We start from the raw sequence: 20,436 nt of genomic DNA, 5'->3' as shown, positions 1-20,436 counted from the left end.
AAGAAGAGGAAGAGGAGGAAGGACGGAGCAGAGAGAGAGGGTGAGGGGGTCGAGGTCCAGCATCTTCTGGCGGTCTGGTTCCGCCGGCTTCCGGTGGGCCACTTAATTATAGAAATAAAAATTGCAAAAAAAAAACACTTACGAAAGCCTTGAGGACTACATTTAAAAATAAATAAATAAACTTCAGAACTAGCTGCCGTCTTAAAAAAAAGAAAAGAATACTATAATCTTCAATTTTCTCAACTTTTATATACATATATACTAAGTATATGAAAAACATAATTTTCTTCCTTTTTGCTATATTAATATAATTTAGCTACTTAATTATACTCATAAGTCGTTTGAATCATATAATTCGAGCTCAATCTCAAGCCTCAACTTTGAAATATATAGACACCATGTTACCTTAAATCGATCGCCAAATATAATTGCCGAACATGCCTAATGAGGTGTCAATTTTAATGTATTGCAAAAAGTTTCAAATATATAAAATTTTGAAGAACGTGCATTGCAAGATTTAGCAAAAGCAAATGGGCACAAATCATCAATAACTTAAATTATATTTATTGTAACACATTTACTCTAATTTTGTTTTAATGATACATTTACGATATATTTCCCATTTGTTAAAGTTCTACCGACAAGAACCCAAGAGTTGTTTTTGCTAAAAATCATCTAACAAAATATTGATGGAAGATAATGTGTCACGTAAAAAAAAGATTTAAGATAAATATGTCATGATGGATATAGTTTGGGATTTTTGATATTATAAGAAAATTCAAAATAAATGCACCCGATGGATATAATTTGGGATATTTTGTGATTTTTTTTTTTTTAAAAAGCAAAAGGATTAGCGTGTAAAAATTCTGTAAAAAGAAAAAAATCATAACGACATATTCAGTATGACAAAAACAAAAATCGATCCATTTGTCTCGACAACTTTAAATATTACTACGCTTTCCCGCCCGAAGTCGCCAGAACCAGAAGCAGCGACTCTCTTATACTGAACAGTCTCCATCTCTTCTTCTTCAATCGGGAGGGAGGGGAAGGGTTGGATCCGTCGCGAGTCGGTCTTGTCTCCATTTGCCCCCCAATTCCAGCCGCAAAACTGCTGAGCAGGTGATGATGATTCCCTTTTCTCCGACGCATGTCGTCGCGCTCTCGCTTCCCGAGCCGCCGAATCGATTTCGATGCCGAATCGCGCTCTCGATACGCTTCGTTTCATCTAGCGGCATTCGTCTGATTCGGCGGCATTTCTCGTTCCCAATTTTCTGTGCGATTTTTATGGAGTCTGGTGTTCTGCATTGGGCAGCGAAAGGGTTTTTTTTTGGGGGGATGTTGTAGAACCCACATGGCAAGCATTGGCCTTGAGGGCATCAATTGTCAAAAGTAGACAAATTCTGTCGTGGGTACTCGCTCGATTGATGAATGAAACAGAGATATTAACACCCACCCCATTCAGTTGTGAGAAATGCTTGGTTTTTTTGCTCATTTTTCGCCCAAAAAGTAAAGGGAAAATATCGAGCTGGGATTTTTTATGCAGAATGCTGTCTAGACATGTCTTCGAAACCGTGACAGTTCTCTTCTAGCAGAACTTGTTTGATATTGCCAGTAGGATCATCTTACTCTTTGGCTGTGTGATGGCATTTAGAAAATGTATGTCTTTTTACTTACTCATTCTCGAGTCAGAAGCCAGCTCCATTCCCCTTAATGAATTCAGGTTCGCTGGCCGCCTGGCCATTCAGACTCTTGAATTGCAAGTTGCCTTGGCGATTGATCTCTTGTGGGTTGGACGGGCATATCTGGCGTTGTCCTTTCATTCTCTTTTCTTAGTGACAGTATATTGTGAAAGATAATTGTTATACTCCTATCACTTGGCATCTATTAGTGTTCTCCTTGTTAGCTAGCCGCTGCAAATGTAATGCTGCCCCATGGACCACTGAGTCGTTCGGTAATGGATGTTTATATTACATAGTTTGGGACATACTAGATGTGATTCTCATATCTCAGTGATGATAGACGTCATACATCTGTTAGGTTTTTCCATGTTGTCTAGGATCACAGGACTATGCTCCAAACAATTTTCTCTGGGTGCACAACTCGAGCTTTAGTGGGAGTAATACTTTCTATTTCTAGATACTTGCTGATTTGAATAATCAGTGTGCTTTCAGACTAGGAAACTTGTTCATTTGCACAGCACAGCATGCTCTATACAATCTGCAGGAGAAGTCTTTTGTTCCATCAGTAGATGGCAGCATATTCCCTTGAACAAATTGAGCATAGGAATACTTTTGGAGATTTACTTTTTGCCTATTTTTTTCACATCCATATGTTAAATGCAATTGGTTAGGACTTATTTTAGATTTAGTTTCAGATGGATCGTCAAATGTTTGAGATATCTTAATGTTGTCTGGCTATAGGGCTGTGCAGCTGTACACCCTCAAGCTTTGCTCCCTTTAGAGCTGAAGACAGCGATGGCAAGTCGGGTCACTCAGGGGCTGCTGTTTTGTTCAGGATGAGAATCAAGTTGCTCGTCACAAAGTATTATTTCTCTTTCTATTTGAGCTAATTTTCAATTGTGAATAACTGTTACATTTGGAATAAATGCTACAATATGATAGGTGATCCCATTTAAAGGTCTGATTATGCACACACTCTTGCACCACAGAGGTGCAATCGGTCCTTCATAAACATATGTTGGAACTATGTATTTGGTCAATTCTCTTAGTAATTTGGAAGATCACTAATTTACTTGTTTAATTTCTATCTAGAGAGTACTGTTGATGGAGCAGCTAGGAGTTCTAAGACTGTTTCAAAGAGAATGAAGGGGTTTGGGAAGTCGTAAAAAACTTTACAGGACATTACAAACAAATCATCCCTTCATACTGAAGCATCAATAAAGAAAAGATCCACAGAAGGAAAAGAATTTAATGTAGCTGAGGGAGATGTTTTTGCATGACCACCAAAAAGTGCATTGAGGCACAACAAGCAGCCTTCAACAATTTTGACTTGAACTTGGTTCTTCCTGGTCATGGTAATTGATTCTTTTACAAAAATATACTTCAGATTGGAAGTTCACATCCCTGCTGACATGGTATGTTATGCAGCAATGCTTGAGCTAAGGTCTTACATCTTAGATTTAGGTATATTTGTGTTTACACTTACCAGTCAATTTACTGGATAGGCTCTTTGTACAGTGCTTCTTGTAATCCCTTAGGAATATAGCGCAGCAATACGTTTGACTAAGTTAATGATTGCTTAGGAAGTTTTAAGAAATTCAGATCAGATTAGTTTATGCTATCTTTGCAGAAACTGCACTTCATTATGACAGAAGCTACGATTGGTATGAAGCACACTTTTCTCATGCCATTTTTATGTTTAATATATCATTATCCTGTTGCCACAATCAAGCAGAAATTCCAGAAACTAAACTGAATAGAGCAGAAGCCTCTCTAGTCCAAGAGTGACCTTAAATTACCCATATAAAAGGATGCAGAAGATTTGGCTCGAATTGGCATTATTTATGAGAAAATTATGAAAAGTTGAAGACTTTTAACAGGCCTATCTTCATTCAATGATCTTGACTATGTATTCTGATTCTGCATTTTACATCTTTCCTTATCAATGATTATTAATGGAACAAGAAATAATTTTAGTTTCTTTGCCAGATTCTGTGTCTACTGCAGAACGTTCAGAATATGAACAGGCGAAGGCTGAGGTACTCCATCAGCAAATAAGGCATCTTTTCTTTCTTTTCGGCCATTGCAAAGCACACGTTATTCTATGGATTGTTAGTAGCAGAGCATATGTAGTAGTTTGGTTTACCAAATTCGTTGTTTCCTACCTAAAAGTTCTTCCTTTACATTGTGCCTATCAATGATATTTCTAACTATCACTCTTTGTTGCTTATTGATTTTCTTCTGCTATATATGTTTCTCATGTTAGGCTGATTATGATAGCCCTCGCTGCCCTGAGCCATCTGAACTTCCCATGGATGAGTTTTCTGATTACTTCGAATATTCAACACAATGGAGTTCTCCTCCATGTTCGCCGATGCTCTGGGACACGCCCACATCTTGTGAATATGCATGGCGATTTGAGGATGTGGAATTTCTCCTCAAGCAAGAGACTGATTTTTGAACTTTACTCTTTTTATTTGGCAGCATCTGCTTGTTTATTGCAAGCAGCCCTTGTACTGGACTTTTGTAATTCACTACTATGATTTTCTAGTCTAATATGCCAAATTTCGGTGACAGCAATAAATATTGCTGCAATGGCGTCTTCCTTTATTATGTGTTTTGTTTAATTCATCTATTTAGTGTCTTCTCAAAAAGTCTATTTGAACTAATCTATGGTATTTACCAAAGAAGTCGAGGATGGATAGTGCACAGTGGTTTATGATCTTTTCTAATCTTCTTGCCATACCTTTTGTTCATGGGTGGTGTGCAATTTTTTCATAATTTTTGGCCACGGTGATTGGTGCCAGTTGAAATCTCGAAATGACTTCATTCGGTAGGTCATTGTGACCTCATTCAGTAGGTCATTGTGACAATTGCAGAGATCATCGGAAGCCTAATGGAATCGATACTGTCTGAATGATTCCAATTATCGATTCCAATCGCATTGAATGCATTAACCGTCTTCTATCGCTTGACCAGTTCAACTCGTTCTGTTGTGTCCCAAATTTTTGTTGTCGCCTTTCGTAATTATATCCACGTGACTCTAAAAAAATAATAGTTTTCTGCCGGACTGAAGACGTGATTTCTGCACCATCGTGGCAGTTCTTGGCATTATGCATGGATGGCTCAAAATTGCATCTAGGTTCCTTTGCACTTCACTTGCAGATAAAACACTAACTCTTACGTCCTACCTTTGGCTGCATGCGTGTCCCTGCATACTACAGAGTTTATTCGTCAGGAGTTTTCTACTTTTCTGGGGAAACAAAAAAAGTGATGCCTCGAAAGTTTCTTCAGAGACTTAAGCAAAACAGGTTGTCATAAGAATTGTGGTTTTTGTCTCTGTTTCTGGTCAACTTATGAAACTAGTGAGCATTGCCGATTATATTGTGAAGTATTTTTCTGCCATAAGCCTCGTATTTTATTTGCAGGCCGGCCATTGAATTGCTTTCTTGACCATTACTGTTGAATTGCTCTTATTCTTCACTTCAGCAACAGGACGGATGCTGCTCTATTTAGTTCAAAACCAAGAACACTAAGATGCTTCTCGCCATCTTCTCAAACTCTGTTAACTTCTACTGTAATTACATAGCCTAACAAATGGTGGGCATTTTCATAGTTACCCTACTTTTCTTTCTTCCACCCGAAGTTTCCTTGTCTATCTCAAGATGACAGCTCAATGGCCTCTCTTATAGTGGGCAAGATCATGACACAACCGGTTACTGTTTCTGTTCTGTGGTTTGGTCCTCAATGGCAGAATCTGATAAAGCAATCATAAGAAATGCCATTAATTCTTTGACTTCCTCCATATAGTTGTTGGTTGGAAAGTGTGAGGGGGGAAAAATACTACTTTTTATTCAGTAATGTTCTATATATATACATAAATAAACCTAAAGCTCCTAAAGACTATTTTACCCTCATACTCTAACCTCCCCCTTAAGCTAGAGCATAGATATTAATCATGCGGAAGCATTTACAAAATATAATCTATCCTCCATTACCTAGAGGTTTAGTAAAAATATCTGCAAGTTGTTCACTAGTTCAAACATGACTTGGAAGAATCAATCCATTACGCAACTTCTCTCGAATAAAATACCAATCAATCTCAATGTGTTTGTTCTCTCATAAACACGGGATTTGAGGCTATATGCGCTTTACTATCACACCATAGGGTCATAGGTGTTGAAGCTTTGAAACCTAACTCAGTCAATAACTATTGAATCCATAGTGATTCACACATCACTTGTGCCTTGGCTCTATATTTTGACTTGGCATTGGAGTGAGCAACAATACTCTATTTCTTACTCTTTCATGATACTAGATTCCCTCTAACTAGGGTACAATAGCCTGTGGTTGACCTACTCCGCTTCTTTTCCCCTTCCCTTCTTGGGTACCAAAAAAATAAAAATAAATAAATAACTTGTGGTTGACCTCCTTTCATTTGGAGACCCTGCCCAATTAACATCGAGAGAAAATCCTTCAACTTTGCTATGATTGTGGTTACGATAAATAATCACTTTCCTTGGAGTTTTTCTTCCAAGTGCGCAATATACGAATAATTGCGTCCCAATGAGGCGTTCGAGGGAGACAAAAGCGGCTTATCACTGCCCATTGGAAAAGCAATATTTGGATGAGTAAGCGTAAGATAATTCAACTTATCCATCTTATTTCTATATCTCTCGGGATTATCAAAGATCTCCCATCCTTAGCGATCAATTTAGCTCCTTGTTCCATAGGTGAATCAAAGCTTTGATCCCCATACTGTCTTAGTAAAAAAATCAATATATATTTTCGTTGTGACAAAAACAATACATTTCTTTGATTGTGCAACTTCAATTCTTAGAAAATACTTTAATTTTCCTAAGTCTTTAATTAAGCTGGTACCAAAGATAGATCTTTAGCTCAATTATACCAACCAAGTCATCTCTCGTAATGCTAATATCACCAACATATATAACCAAGAACAGGTTTGTCTCCCCTTTGAATGTTTATAAAAAGAAAGGGTGATCATTTTCACATCTCGATATTCCAAAAGAAAGTATGGCCTCATAAAATCTTCAAATCATGCTTGGAGATTGCTTCAAACCATATAAAGATTTTTTTTTTTTTTTTAATTTGCAAACCAATCCCAGACTCCCCTGAGGCAACAAATCCCGAGGATTTGCTCCATATAACAGTACTATGCAATAAAGCATTCTTAACATCAAGCTGAAATAAGGATCGATTATTTGTGGCAACAAAGAGAGATCAAATTGACAGTAAGTTTGCAATAGGAGAAAAAGTGTCCAAACAATCAACCCCATACACTTGGGCATACCCTTTGGCAACAAATCACCATTGCTTTTTAGCGAGCAAAGAACCATCATGATTGACCTTCCGACATACACCATCAACAACCAATAGCAGTTTTTCTTAAAAGAAAATACAAATCCATGTTTGATTCATTTCCAGAGCCTTTAATTCTTCTTCCATCGGTGTCCTCTGTCAAATTTTGTGATGTAGCTATAGACTTAGGGATAGGATAATTTTGTGATGCTTCAGCTATAGACTTAGGGATAGGATGTTGTTCAACAGTAGATAAAAAAGACCGAAAAGAATTGAGACATAGAAGAGTAAGAGATAAAATTTGCAATAGAATGTTGAGTACAAGCGCACGTGTACCTTTTCAATGAGCAATAAAAAGATCAAGATTAGACATGGGAGAAGAGTCTAATGGTGGATCTAATGCAAAAGATGACATAGTAGTGACAAGAGACGGGGAGGAGCGGTAACTGCTCAAGAACGTCAAGTATAAACCTAGAGAGGGAGCGGTTCTTGTGGAGATATTGATGAAACTATTGAAGTGGTAGATCGAATGGTGATCACATATAAGTGTTCATCCAATTCAAACACAATAATTGGAACATCATGATAAGGAAAGGAACAAAGAATGTGACATCGGCAGTTATAAAGTATTTTCTTAATGATGGAGAATAACAACGATACCCCTTTTGAGTACAAGAATAACCCATAAACACACACTTGATGGCCTTTGGATGAAGTTTTGATATTTTAGGTTGATGATCACGAACAAAACAAACGCGACCAAAAATTCGAGGTGGTAAGACAAACAGCAGACTCATTTTGGAAACAAAAGTAGAAAATGGAATGCCACCCAGCAATATAGAAGAAGGCATGTGATTAGTAAAGATAGCATGCGATTAGAATGGCATCTAACCAAAAGATTTTAGGGACCTTCATCTCAAAACATAGATCTAGTAACTTCTGATAAATGTAAGTAATTCTTTCTTTCAGACAACACCATTTTGTTGAGGTGTATTAGGACAAGAAGATTCATGAATCATATGCAGATTTTAGGGACCTTCATCTCAAATAACATAGATCTAGTAACTTCTAACAAATATTGATTCTTTCTTTCAGCAACACCATTCTGTTGAGAAGTATTAGGATAAGAAGATTCATGAATCATACCATGCTGTGTCATAAAATTAGAGAATGGTGCAGAAAAATACTCCTTAGCGTTATCATAATGCAAAACTTTAACATGCACACCAAATTGAGTATGAATTTCATATATAAATACACGAAATATGAAAAATAATTCTAAACTTAATTTTCATTAAATATAACCTAGTAACTCTTGGTAGTCATTAACAATAGTAACAAAATATCGAAAATCCAAATTGAAAACCACATGACAAAGGACCCCAAATATTTTGATGAACTAATAAAAGAGCGTTGCTCGTTTAATGACTCGAATGAGATAGCTAATACAATGTAATTTACCAAGTTGGCATGACTCACATTCTAGACTAGAAAGAGAAGCAGAAAACTAGAATCTAACTTTTGAAAACTATGTAAGAAGGATGACCAAGATGACAATGAATTTGATGTAGTGATGTAACACTAGGGCAAGCAATTGAAGGACGTCTTCCAGCACTTAAAACTCTCCCCCACCTTCGTCCTCTACCAATTGTTCTCTTCATGGCCAAATCTTGAAAAATACAGGAGAATCGGGGTAGAATGTCACTAAACACTGAATTTTTGTTAATTTACTGAATGACATGAGGTTAAATGGAAATTGTGGAAAATAAAGGATTGAAGACAATGGCAATGAAGGAGTTGGGTCAACGGATGCCAACCCCTTAACATGTGGATTATCCATCGGCTAAGGTAACTATGGATGAAGATGGAGTAAGAGTGGAAAATATATTTGAAAGGCGACATGTGATCAGAAACCCTGAATCAATGACCCAAGGATGAACCAAAGTAGCAAAGGAAGAAGAGGCTGTGAAATTTGGAAACTGGTTATATCGAGCAAATTCCTCCACAAACATAACAACTACCTTGCCTTGAGAAGACTGTGGAGAAGGATCAGCATTGGATGCATATTATAAACTATGCTATGCTGGTCTTTCATGTAATTTGTAGCAAAAAATTTCTGAATATGATCAGGGTTTGCCACAATAATGACATCTACGTGTGACCACTAGAGGTATCAGCAAACATATAAGATTGTCCATTATCATTATGCTGACCTTGACCTCTTCCTGCTCCTATGCCTTGGCCTCCCCTCGGCCACCAGTCACCATATCCCCCATGACTTCCTCCATCTAATACGCTGCCAATTTTAGATTGGGACACAAGAGCTAAACTATTTATCATAGATGTGCCTGAGAAGAGTCACGAGATACTCGAAGAACCCGTGCAAATGTATTAGCAAGTGATGCAGCAGTCTCTCCTCCCAAAATCTGAGACCTAACAAGTTCATATTCAGGGCCTAGACCTCCTAAAAAAATCCCATCACAACCAATTATTCTCTTTGAAGTTGCATTTGCTGAACATTAGCTGAAATAGGGAGAACTTGACATTCAACTCCTCATACATTCTCTTAAAATCAGCAAAAAAGTAGAAGAAGAAATATTGCTCAAAACTTCTTCTTATTCATACATAATTTCCTTGATGGAAATACCAGACATAGATTTCAGAGTCGATGTATATGGTCTTTGAGTTCATGAGTAGGGATGTCTGAGCTAACTTGAGAGAGAAAGGAGAAACAGTAGAAGAATGGGAGAAGAGGTTAATGATAGCAATGCAGATATCCTCGACAATCCAAATGCTGCACATGCACATCAATCCACCAGAATGTCATGGCAACATTACATCTGACAACATTTTACTTGATGAGTTCTGCAATGCAAAAGCTGGGTGGTTTTCAGTTCTGTTGTATTTTGATGGAAGTGATGATGAAGAACTAATAGTAATGACCGAAGACGTATGAACTTTTTGGTCTATTGATGCTAGAGCTTCTAAGAGGGAGCCTCTGGAGAATAGAAACTTGAGGAGCCGTGAAGAAATCAATGAGCTTGTTGATGGTCAGGACCGCCTAGACAGAAGGTTGGGTATTCCCCCCGAAAATAGCAAGATGAGGGCTTTGGCAAAATTTGGGGAAATTGCTATATGGTGCATTAATAGTAGTTCAAATGTTGAAGGTGACGAGAATAACCCCAAGATAGGCGACATTTTGTCAGGACTGCAGCAAGTTAAGAAGCTGTTTTGTACTGTTTCAAGTTCAGAGGCAGATAAATCTTAAAGCAATGGAACAGAGAATGAAATTCTTTTACAACACACTTCTTCCTTTATATTGATGCAAACAACACAATGATGCGAAAGGAGGAAAACTATGATTTTTCTTGAACAGGATTCAGAAGCTATTGAAATATTCTTAAGCATTTTGTAGAATAGTATTTTCTCTACAAATACCCTGTTAATTTTATCTTCAAAGAGCAGTTCTAAGAGCTTGCCCACAAAATCAAATCAGTTGGCAACCAGTGTTTTCCGCATGGTTAGAACTCATTCTGAGAAACTTACTGCTGTACAAAGTATTATTCAAGTTTCTTCAATTTTCCTTTTTGCAGTCTTAATTCTCCCAAGCAATTTGCAGTGGAAGCTCTCACATTTAGGCACGACAGGCTCAAAAAAAAAAAACCACTTGTAGCCTCTCATGATAATAAGAATATTTTCCTTGGTTGTCCTATATCGCAGCATAATTTATCACAATGCTGCTGTTGTTAGTGTCCTTCTGGAAAGGCAGATATTAGTGTAACCAGAAGAATAACTGTAAGCACTGCCGAGACAATCTCCTTAGTGTATTTTGCTCCAGTTCGTTATAAATTTGATGAAAACTTGGATACCCTCCTTGATCTACCACCAAGTCTTGAACCCAGGAGGAATGGGAAGTAATTGTCCACTAGTCTTGTTTAACATGCACAATTAGAAGTCAGATTCTTCACAGGTTCTGTGGAATATCTCGTGATGGAGCCAATTCATCCTTTTCCATTTGACTACTGAGAAGCATGAGACAGTCGCACACCTTTTCAGCCAGTGGGAGTGACTTATCGCCTACAAAGAAAAGATTGAATCTTCTGGTCAATCTCAATCCAGCTACATCCAGGATTCTTCTTCAATCCCAGTTCTTTCATTTTTGATCTCACCTCGTACTTTATCCCATCTCTTGAAGCATATAAGTTTGACAACATTATATAACTGGAGGCTTGATTCATCTGGATTGGTTTTTAGCAACAGCATTTGCAATTTCCTCTCTAATTCTAGATCTTTGTGCAAACAGCATCCTGAGAATAGAGTGCTTAACAATTCAAGATTTCCAGAAACTTCCGGGGCTCTTTGCAGAAATCTGTAAGCTTCATGTAATCTTCCAGCACGTCCAAGGAGATCTATCAGACAAGCATAATGTTCAATGCCAGGTTTAATACGATGCACATTGATCATCTCGTCAAAATAGTAACAACCTTGATCAACCAGTCCAGCATGGCTACAAGCTGATAATACTGCCAGGAAAGTAACCTGATCTGGCTCAATGTTGGATTGCCTCATTTTGTAAAAAGATTCCAGGCTTGACTTGACCATGGGACCCATAAGCAGTGATCATAGAAGTCCATGACATCAGATCCCTCTTTGGTAACTGCTTGAAAACTTGAACTGCTTCATCCACAGCACCGCATTTAGCATACATATCAAGAAGCGTCCCATGACAATTTCATTTTTGCTATACTTACTCTCCATTACAGAATTGTGGATCTCCTTACCTTTTTCCAAAGCTTGCCAGCTGGGAACAAACCGACAGAATGCTAGTGAAAGTGACAGCATCTGGTGCAACACAAGCTGTTTTCATTTCATCAAACATGCAAGAGCCTCAAGTAATTGCCTACCTTCAGATATCCGGAAATCCCATAACATTCCAAGAGATAATATTTTCTTTTCCATATCCCTAAATACATTTTCTGCCAATGTAACCCTTCCCACTAATTAAAATAAAAATCGATGAGTGAACAGGTGACAAAGATATCAACCTCAATTTCACTTCTGATTATATAACCATGCATGAACCTTCCATGCAGCAGGTGGGCCTGACCTTGAACAAGCTGCAAGCACACTGCTAAAAGGTAGTCAATGATGCTTTAACTCCTCCTTCGTTCATCCTTTTAAGAGTTCAATACACGATCCACTATCACCCTTTAGACTAAATCCCGTGATCATTGCATTCCAGGCAACCACATTCTTCTGTGGAATTTGTTCAAATATCTCTCTAGCGATCTCTAAGCATCCACATTTGCCGTACATGTCGACAAGAGCAGAGCAGACAAAACCGTCGAGTTTAAATCTACTTTTAACCAACTCCTCATGAATCTTCTTCCCTCTCTCTAGGTCCGAAGCCGAGCACATGAACTGATCGCAGTAGTCAGAGTCACTGAATTGGGCTCAAACCCAGCATCTTTCATTCTCTCGAAATATTCAAAGCCTTCTCCGCCTGCCCATCTTGATAATAACAAAAATGACAGCATTCAACACACCACATCTCTCCGCCATTTCATCGAACAGCCGGGTGGCCTGTCGAAACATGTTGCATTTCGCGTACATGCTCACAGCAGAGCTCATGACGACCACATCCAAAACAAACCCAGTCTTCAGCAACCCGCAATGGATCATTTCGCCGTAGCCAGCTCCCCAAACCGCCACACGCCTTCAAGACATTTGGGTACGTATAAACGTCCCGGTTCCACAAATGGGTCGGCCAGCAACTCTCGAAAAAGCTCGAGGGCTTCAGAGAACATGCAGCTCTTGAAAGCGGCCACGAAGGCAATTCAAACCGAGACGTCCGACGACGAGACCTGGGCCGGTGCCGGAACACGAGCCTCGCGGCGTGGCACGAACGGCAGGAGAAGTAGAAGTTCACGAGGTCTTTGCACAGGGCGGGGGTTGTTACGGAGGCAGAGATATTATCTTCTGATGGATGACTCTGCCCCCGAGTCAACGAGGTGCACGCTCTCAACAGAGCAGATAATCTTCTGACCACCATTCCAAAGCGGCGATTCGGAGAACGAGAACAGCGTCGGAGGTTTGCATGAGAAATCGCGATGTATGAGGAGTTAAATCTCTCGTGTCGAGCGACTGCCCCTTCTGATTACCACCTTTGTTTGTATTTTTTGGTGACCCACAGCCGACAGCAATTTGAAGGTACACATAAGTGAAAGGATCTATCCTCCGGCATTTCATAAGACCCAGAGTGGTCATGAGAAGATTCGAAGAACTTAAATCATCGCGACCATCAAGCAGAAGTTACCACCTTTGTTTTTTTCTTTGGTAAAAGGTAAAATATTACCACCTTTGTTATAAAGTTTTTTGTTACAAAACTTTGCGACGGATTGACCAACTGAAGAGGTGGAGAGTGATTAGTTCTACTACCAAAAACTAATACATTTACAATAAATCTACCTTTTATAAATTTTTCCATCAAAATTACTATATTATGTAATACATAATAGTTAACAAGTATACCAATTTAAAATTTTAATTTTTTTTTGATTTTTCATGATATTAATTCATTATAAATATACCAATTTAGCATTTTGGTGGTTAAAATTAATGTTAGATCAATTTATCATAAATTTCTTAATTTTGAATTTTTCGATATTAATCCTAATTCAAATTCAGGTTTTGACTTCGCGACAATACTGAAAGTGAATAGTTCAAATTCATCAATCAAATTACCCCAACTAATAATTGGTAGGCAATACATGGTAGCATATAGATCCCCATTTCTCCAGCAAAAAATGAGATCAGGAGACCAATGTGCAGCAATCCCAACCTTAAAATTTATGAAATATATAGTAGATAACCGAACGAGACCTGTCGGCATCCCTCCGCCGATCCACTTGGAAAAAACATCAAGCACTCAGGAGTTGGTGGTCGGGTTCAAAAGGATAGGCAAAAGAACCCAAACGAGGCGGAACTAAATTTTATGAACCAAAAACATCAATTTCTTCAAAGATATATTTCCTTATGAATATACAAAGTAGCTGCTTTTCAATAAGACCCAGCAACTACCAAGAATTTACAATTCTCAACCCTCAACCCCAAGGCAACTCACACTAACAGGGGGAAAAAAAATATCTCGGTGACCCAGGTAAAAAGAAATCTAGGACAAATAACGCATCGACAAAAGGAAAACCAAAATACACGCCAAACCCCTCTAAATCTTGCCTCTATACCCGCCCGGTTATGATTGGCACTCTATGTACAATAAGAGAGCCAATTCGTGCCGATGAATATGACCTAAATGCAGCTAAACTCCGGGAAACTTACCTTCTCATTTACGTGGCTAATGGATATCTGTGTCTCAGTGAAGCCTAGTCCTCACTTCCAGCAATGCTTGACTTGTCAATCGTGCGCACATTGTACTGTTCGTATACCCTTGCCCTGTTCTCTGCCACCATTGTTCCGCTTGTTTCTCACTAAAGCGCCCAATTTGCATGCAAATATAATAGTTCAGTCCTTGAACATCTGAAAGGAAAGATTATTAAGAAGACAATAGTTCAATTATAATAATATGAGCAGACAAGGGTAAAGAACTGGCAGAGCTCCACTCTTTAACAAGAATAAACCTAGTTCAAAAACGAGACAGATCCCTTCTTTAAGATGGTTCCATTCTATGAGCAGGAACTTGACGTCCAAATGAACCAAGGAATTATCTTATGTTCTGAACAGAAGCTCCAAACCAGATTTAAGCTGACTGCATAACTAGGATGCCCAGATTAAAACATACGCAGACTCAATGGCACTTTCCTATGCTGAAGGCATAGAGAATAGGAGACTTCCTTTCCATAAATAAAATGAAGAGGTACCTGGCGGAACTCGCTTTAGATCTTTAGCACCTCAGGCAGGGAGGTAAAGGTAATATAGACACCAGGCTCATCTTGCTCCAACCCATTCACTTTCCAGAGCGAGATTCACTTTCTTTACCTCTAGTACTGTTTCTACTAACTGCTTCTGAATTCACTTGTCTGCTATGACTTGAACTGTGATAACTGCTTGACCCATTCGGAAGGATACTAGTGTTTGATATGTTTAAATCTGGCTCTTGAGATGTGATTTGACCACTCAACCGGTCCATGGAAGTATGGAAAGTGTCATCAGAAGCAGCAGGCGAGACCAACGAAGTAGAACTGGGGGATCTAACATTTCGGGCAGTTCCCAATGGCAGCCTTTCAGCCATGTCTTTCAACTGTTCAAATGGTATAAAACAATGAAAACATAAGTAAGGAACTCGAATCAAAAACCCCTGAGAGAGGAATTCCACTAATGGTGAAAAAACATGGCAACAGTTGAAGAGCAATGGATGATAACTGCTAATAAGATCAATGCATAAACTCCATCCAAATGTCCCACAGTTTGTTTGAGGCAATACTAGTTGCTGTAAGCTACTCACTGGAACTTATATAGCAGATAAAAAGGCTGGCCGTCAAAATCAAAGGCCAAGAGGGAATAGGTAATAAGAACCATCACAAAAATAAACATCCAATAGCCAAGCTCATAACTTTGCAGTTTCTAAGAATATGCATTAAAAGTGCATTCAACCTGCCGTTTCACCTTTCAAACTGGACAGCTATAAAGCTAAAGAAGAAAGATTCAGTAGACCTCAGCATGATGACTTGAGACACCTGACAAGTACCGGACATCTTATCGGAATATACGCAGCAGTCGGAACACATCACTACGATGAGGTCAAAAGTTGGCATCTTACGAAAAGGCGAAGACTACTCTATCATATCGCCAAAGCAGCTAACAAAAAAAAAAAAGTATTTGACTTTGACACTTCATTTAATTAGGAGACAGAATACAGACAGAAACAGAAGCAACAATCAATACAGATGCGAAGCAGAACTTCATAAGTAATGCAAGATACTGATATCTTCAACTCCATCATTATTCAGTGTATACCTTATGCAATGGCTAATCTTATAGACAACTACACACCAAAAAACTGCGGACTTACTTGGGCAGTAAGTGACTTGATCACTTCTTTTGCCGCTTTTGCATTTTGCAGTCTCTTCTGTGAAGGCTATTGCCTCCTTCAGCTGTTTAGTTGTCGCTCAAGCTCAACCTCTTGTAGTTGGGTCTTGCGGCTAGATTTTCCACCTGCAAGGTAAAAATTTAGTTTAACATATGCAAGAAGATAATACTGATAATCTCACCCTTCATGGACCCTAACCTAGGCATCAGTGACATCACATCAAAATGACTAACAAAAAGGATTAAGGATCTTTCATAAATTTAACCTCTTGAGAGGCTGCCACCACATCTCTTTTGGAGGATCAGATGAGCCCTAGCATCCATATAGCCAAGAAAATAACTAACAGTAACTACCAATCAAATTCATAGATAAAACATCGAGAAAGAGACTAACTTGTCTCATTCCTTGGATCTCTCTCCCAAATTGTGTGGCTGCCTCTCAAGTGGATATAATGAAGATTTCAATATATTTCCCACATTTTGCAGCACAACTGAAGTTATCGAGGGATTAAAGTACACTTATTGCCCAGAATTTCATTTAGATTTCTAATTGGCATTTGAGTTTTTAATGTTTCACATCAAAGATTTCATGTCAGTTTACCCCATCTATCTGGGACCATTATGAAAATAGACAAAAACCACAAATTTTGAGTCCATACGACTATTGAAAAATTAAAAGACAATAGATTCATCAAAGTACCTTGAAATACATCAATTTATTTTAGAAAGTTTCAAAACAGTAGCTGTTGATGATGAAAATGGGAAGAAGGATCAAATAAAGAATTCTAGAGCTCATGTATAACATAGTAAGGATGAAAATTGCATGTTTTTAAGTCAAATACATTATTGGCAATAATGTCAAACAGATAGTGGAGGAATTTAGACTTTATATTTGGCAAATGTGCAAGCTGTAAATGAACACCCGTTTGTGAATCTTTTTCGATCATGCCTCTGTAAGGAATCAGTCAATACTTTATAACTTTGTTTTCTTCCACATACAAACAAAAGGAATCCTCTTGATCCGATAGTCTTAGGCACAGTTATGTCCATGGCTTCAATAAAAAGTACGAATAGGATTCAAATAAAATGAAATTCGCATTTTTGCCTTTTGAAATGTCTTGAGGCAGTCAGAAGGACGTGTGTACTTTCAACTTATTTGAATGAAAGTTTCCCATTCAGGGAGGACGTGATAGTGCCATCCAATTTGGTGGAATCCATCAGGTTGGGCAAGATTCTAAAAATCAAGCTAAAAGTATTACCCCTTGAGAAAGTTGAGACTACCTGGAATAAATTCAAGCATAAAATGTATTTCCTTGTTCCCCTTAGATAAATTTTATGTGCATAAGCCAGTCTGTATTAGATTAAGAATCATGGCAATCTAAAATCGACACAGACCTATCACGGCCAACCCCATCATGCCATTTTCACTACATGCATGCATCCTCTTCCGTGTCAGTCTTTCTTAACCAAATTCGCATGACCAACTTGGAGATTTTCTCTCTGGCGAAATAAGAAATTTATATTTTCTTCTTTAGACAGTTTTCTGCGCTTTTATTTTATTTTATTTTGGTTAGACTATCCGTCCTTTCGAATGACCAAGAAGAAAGCTAAGAGGAGCTCAGTCAGGCATAACATGGCTCAAGTGGAAGGATACAAAAAAATATAGGGAATCGAGATTGGTGATTAGCTGTTTGTATATGTTAGAAAATATGTAAGTGGATCCTGTTACTTGATATTTCTAAAGCCTAAGTCTGATATCCTGATGTAGATTGGTATTCTTTGAATTGAAGGGATAGAACTTACGTCTTAAAACCTTATACTTTGAGATAGTAATGCAACCCAATGTCGATACATCGACGTGTTAAATTTTAATGGTTGAAACGCGTTTCCCTTGTTAAATTTTCTTTTCTTCTTCCTTCTTTCTACTTCCTTTGAGTAGCGTCTCGTATTCCATGTGGCCGTTGTTGTCACTTGCCATCGTGATGCCAATCGCCACCACCAGTTACGGCACCCATTTTCAATCTTTCTCCCTCGCTTTCTCTTTTGGTCTCTTTGGTTGTGATAATAACCTTTCAAAGACAAACTTTCTTTCGTCATTTTCAATTGTCTTCACAGTTTGCTATATCAATCATCACAAGATGGTGACATTCAGGTCATTTTAGGATTTGGCCGAAATGAATAAATTGATAAATTTCAAAAGGTTCACTAAATGGAAGAAAAGAAGTCCACAGTTATAGCAATTGTGACGTTTCCTTTTGAAATTTTCCAGCTAATACAGCCTGAACACACAGACTTTCAATGCCAGAGATCACGTTTCCGCGTCGCTAAGCGTAACAAGGTCAGCCTAAATGTAGTTCTGCAAGCAATGAATCGAACTTGCTTGTCCCAAGTCCAACACAACAGGAGACCATGTCTGGAATTAGACATCATCCTGCCAAACACAGAGAGAGAGAGAGAGAGAGAGAGAGAGCAAGACACGGTTTCACATTGTAATTTCCACCGTTGCGTGGATGACGAACTGAACAGATGAAAAAGTCAGGCGGGACATGGAATGGAGCTCCTCAGCATTTCAAATTGGAAAGGACCTGCCTCCCTTTCTTATCCCCATCAGTGGGAAAGACAACTGGGGTCCATCGCCCCCTCGTTCATGCATCTCTCCATCGCCCGTCCCTTTCGCTGCTGTTAACGTGGACATTGCTGAAATTAGGCCCCCCCCACATCTAGATTCCGAGAAGCAACCGCGTGAGTGCTACATGCTTCGCGTTTGAACCGGCCTGGGCACAGGAAACCGACACCAGTCGAACCGCTGGCTCGATATGTGATGATCGCTCCGTGTTTGGTACTCTAATAGCATAAAAAAGGTTATAAAAGTCCTAAATTTATTGCATTGGTGTCAGGTTGATGGATAGTGAATCTTGAGGTTCTGGCCGGCATTAGTGAATATTTTTGCAGAACCGCCGGCTCAATATGTGAGCATTTGGCACTCCACATTATGAGAAAACACCAAAAAAAGTTCTAAACTTATTGTGTTAATCCTAAACTTTTCAATTGAGGTAATTTTAGTCTTAAATCTTTTATATTTGTAACAATTAAGTCAATTATTTAATTTTAACCGAAAATCACTAACCAAAAGTTCGCCACATTTATGGACTGAATTGATACTAATACAACAGGTTTAGGACCTTTTAATGCTTTCCTCACATTATATAAATAACAATGGAGTGGTGTTAGGGGTTGATGGATCGTGAATCTTGAAGGAGCTTCATGAAAGAGTTCTCGGCTGGCGTCCGTGGAATGTTTCTGCAGGTTCATTTTCGTCAGTGTTGTCAATAATTTATTTCTAGCGTTGTCGATAATTCTTCTAATTCGATGGCGATATACCAAAGTACCATGGCATTATTCACTTTCGCCTGTTCAGGCTTTGAATAATTTGTTAATGTTTAATGTAAGCTTAGACCTTCATCAATAAAGAAGTTTGCAGGGCCTAAAAACAAGGTAATTGAATCCATGACGACACGAACACAAACATTTTGTTCAGTCGTCCACACATTTGCAAGTTCCTGTGGATGCCCGGCAGGTAATACATCCAAGCCCTCTGTGCACATGACTAGCCGGGCATTCAGTCGAGTCAAATGCGCAACACAATGATATGCGGTTTCGCATGATAGAATTCTCAAGCAGCCCAGAATGCTGATATTACCGAAATTGCTAAACAGTCAACTGCAGCCCTCCTGCTCCCAGACATCGACTAGAAAATCTATTATTTCCTGCCATCCGATCCAAAAGCAATCAGGGCCGACGAACTTGTAACGCCAGTGAGAAATAGAAAACATCTTCTCCTTAAAAATGACTTACTGCAAGTGGAATGGGCTGTGGGAAGGCTTGCTGGTCCTGAGTAGGCTCTGTGTCGCATTCCAGCTACAAAAATGTTGGTGATTGAAATTCAGTCCTTCAGCAATAAACTTCGGGAAAAGAGCAAAACTCACGAAGCTTTTTCATGCGAACGTCATTGTAAGGATACAAGTGACCTGCGCCCGAGACAAGATACTCAAAGAGCTGCTTGGACGTTTTTGAAACGGATTTAAAATTTTGAACTAGCTCACAAGCCTAATTCTTGTAACTGGTACTCTTTACTCCTTTCTGTATACTTGGAGTTAAGCATGGACAGTATATCCCTCGACATAGACCGATTACTATGGATGTGAGCCTAGACGAACAGGTCCATCATCTACTCAACTGCATGACATGCTCACTTAAAATCAAATATCAAGTCTCTTAGTGGAGTTTGACTGGTTCTCCATGGTGTTGATTTGCTTAAATAAGACCATAATCAGCAGTGAATAATAAGGTATGAGCTGGATGTAGCAACGTGACAGCTAATTCCAATGAT

At 38.7% G+C, this 20,436-nt stretch overlaps 1 protein-coding gene and 1 pseudogene across 1 annotated transcript; one reads left to right on the top strand and one right to left on the bottom strand.

Annotated features, from left to right (window-relative positions):
* The first annotated feature begins 2,955 nt into the window (after nucleotides 1–2,955).
* Nucleotides 2,956–4,289, top strand: LOC120288690 (protein PATRONUS 2-like). Its single transcript, XM_039302781.1, has 3 exons — nucleotides 2,956–3,034; nucleotides 3,669–3,718; nucleotides 3,946–4,289. The coding sequence occupies exons 1-3, from the start codon at nucleotides 2,956–2,958 to the stop codon at nucleotides 4,138–4,140; spliced, it is 324 nt and encodes a 107-aa protein (XP_039158715.1). The 3' UTR covers nucleotides 4,141–4,289.
* A 6,676-nt stretch (nucleotides 4,290–10,965) lies between these two features.
* Nucleotides 10,966–12,838, bottom strand: LOC120288689 (annotated as a pseudogene).
* Nucleotides 12,839–20,436: the final 7,598 nt, after the last annotated feature.

Source organism: Eucalyptus grandis, chromosome 10, assembly GCF_016545825.1.
Source record: "Eucalyptus grandis isolate ANBG69807.140 chromosome 10, ASM1654582v1, whole genome shotgun sequence".
In the NCBI taxonomy this organism is placed as follows: Eukaryota; Viridiplantae; Streptophyta; class Magnoliopsida; order Myrtales; family Myrtaceae; genus Eucalyptus; species Eucalyptus grandis.
This window is presented reverse-complemented; position numbering and strand designations above follow the sequence as displayed.

Excerpts from the sequence above, each read along its gene's own strand:
- LOC120288690 (XM_039302781.1), top strand. The coding sequence starts at position 2,956 with ATGACCACCAAAAAGTGCATTGAGGCACAACAAGCAGCCTTCAACAAT. Across the intron at positions 3,035-3,668 it reads CTTGGTTCTTCCTGGTCATG|ATTCTGTGTCTACTGCAGAA; the intron begins GTAATTGATTCT and ends TTTCTTTGCCAG. Across the intron at positions 3,719-3,945 it reads ATGAACAGGCGAAGGCTGAG|GCTGATTATGATAGCCCTCG; the intron begins GTACTCCATCAG and ends TTCTCATGTTAG.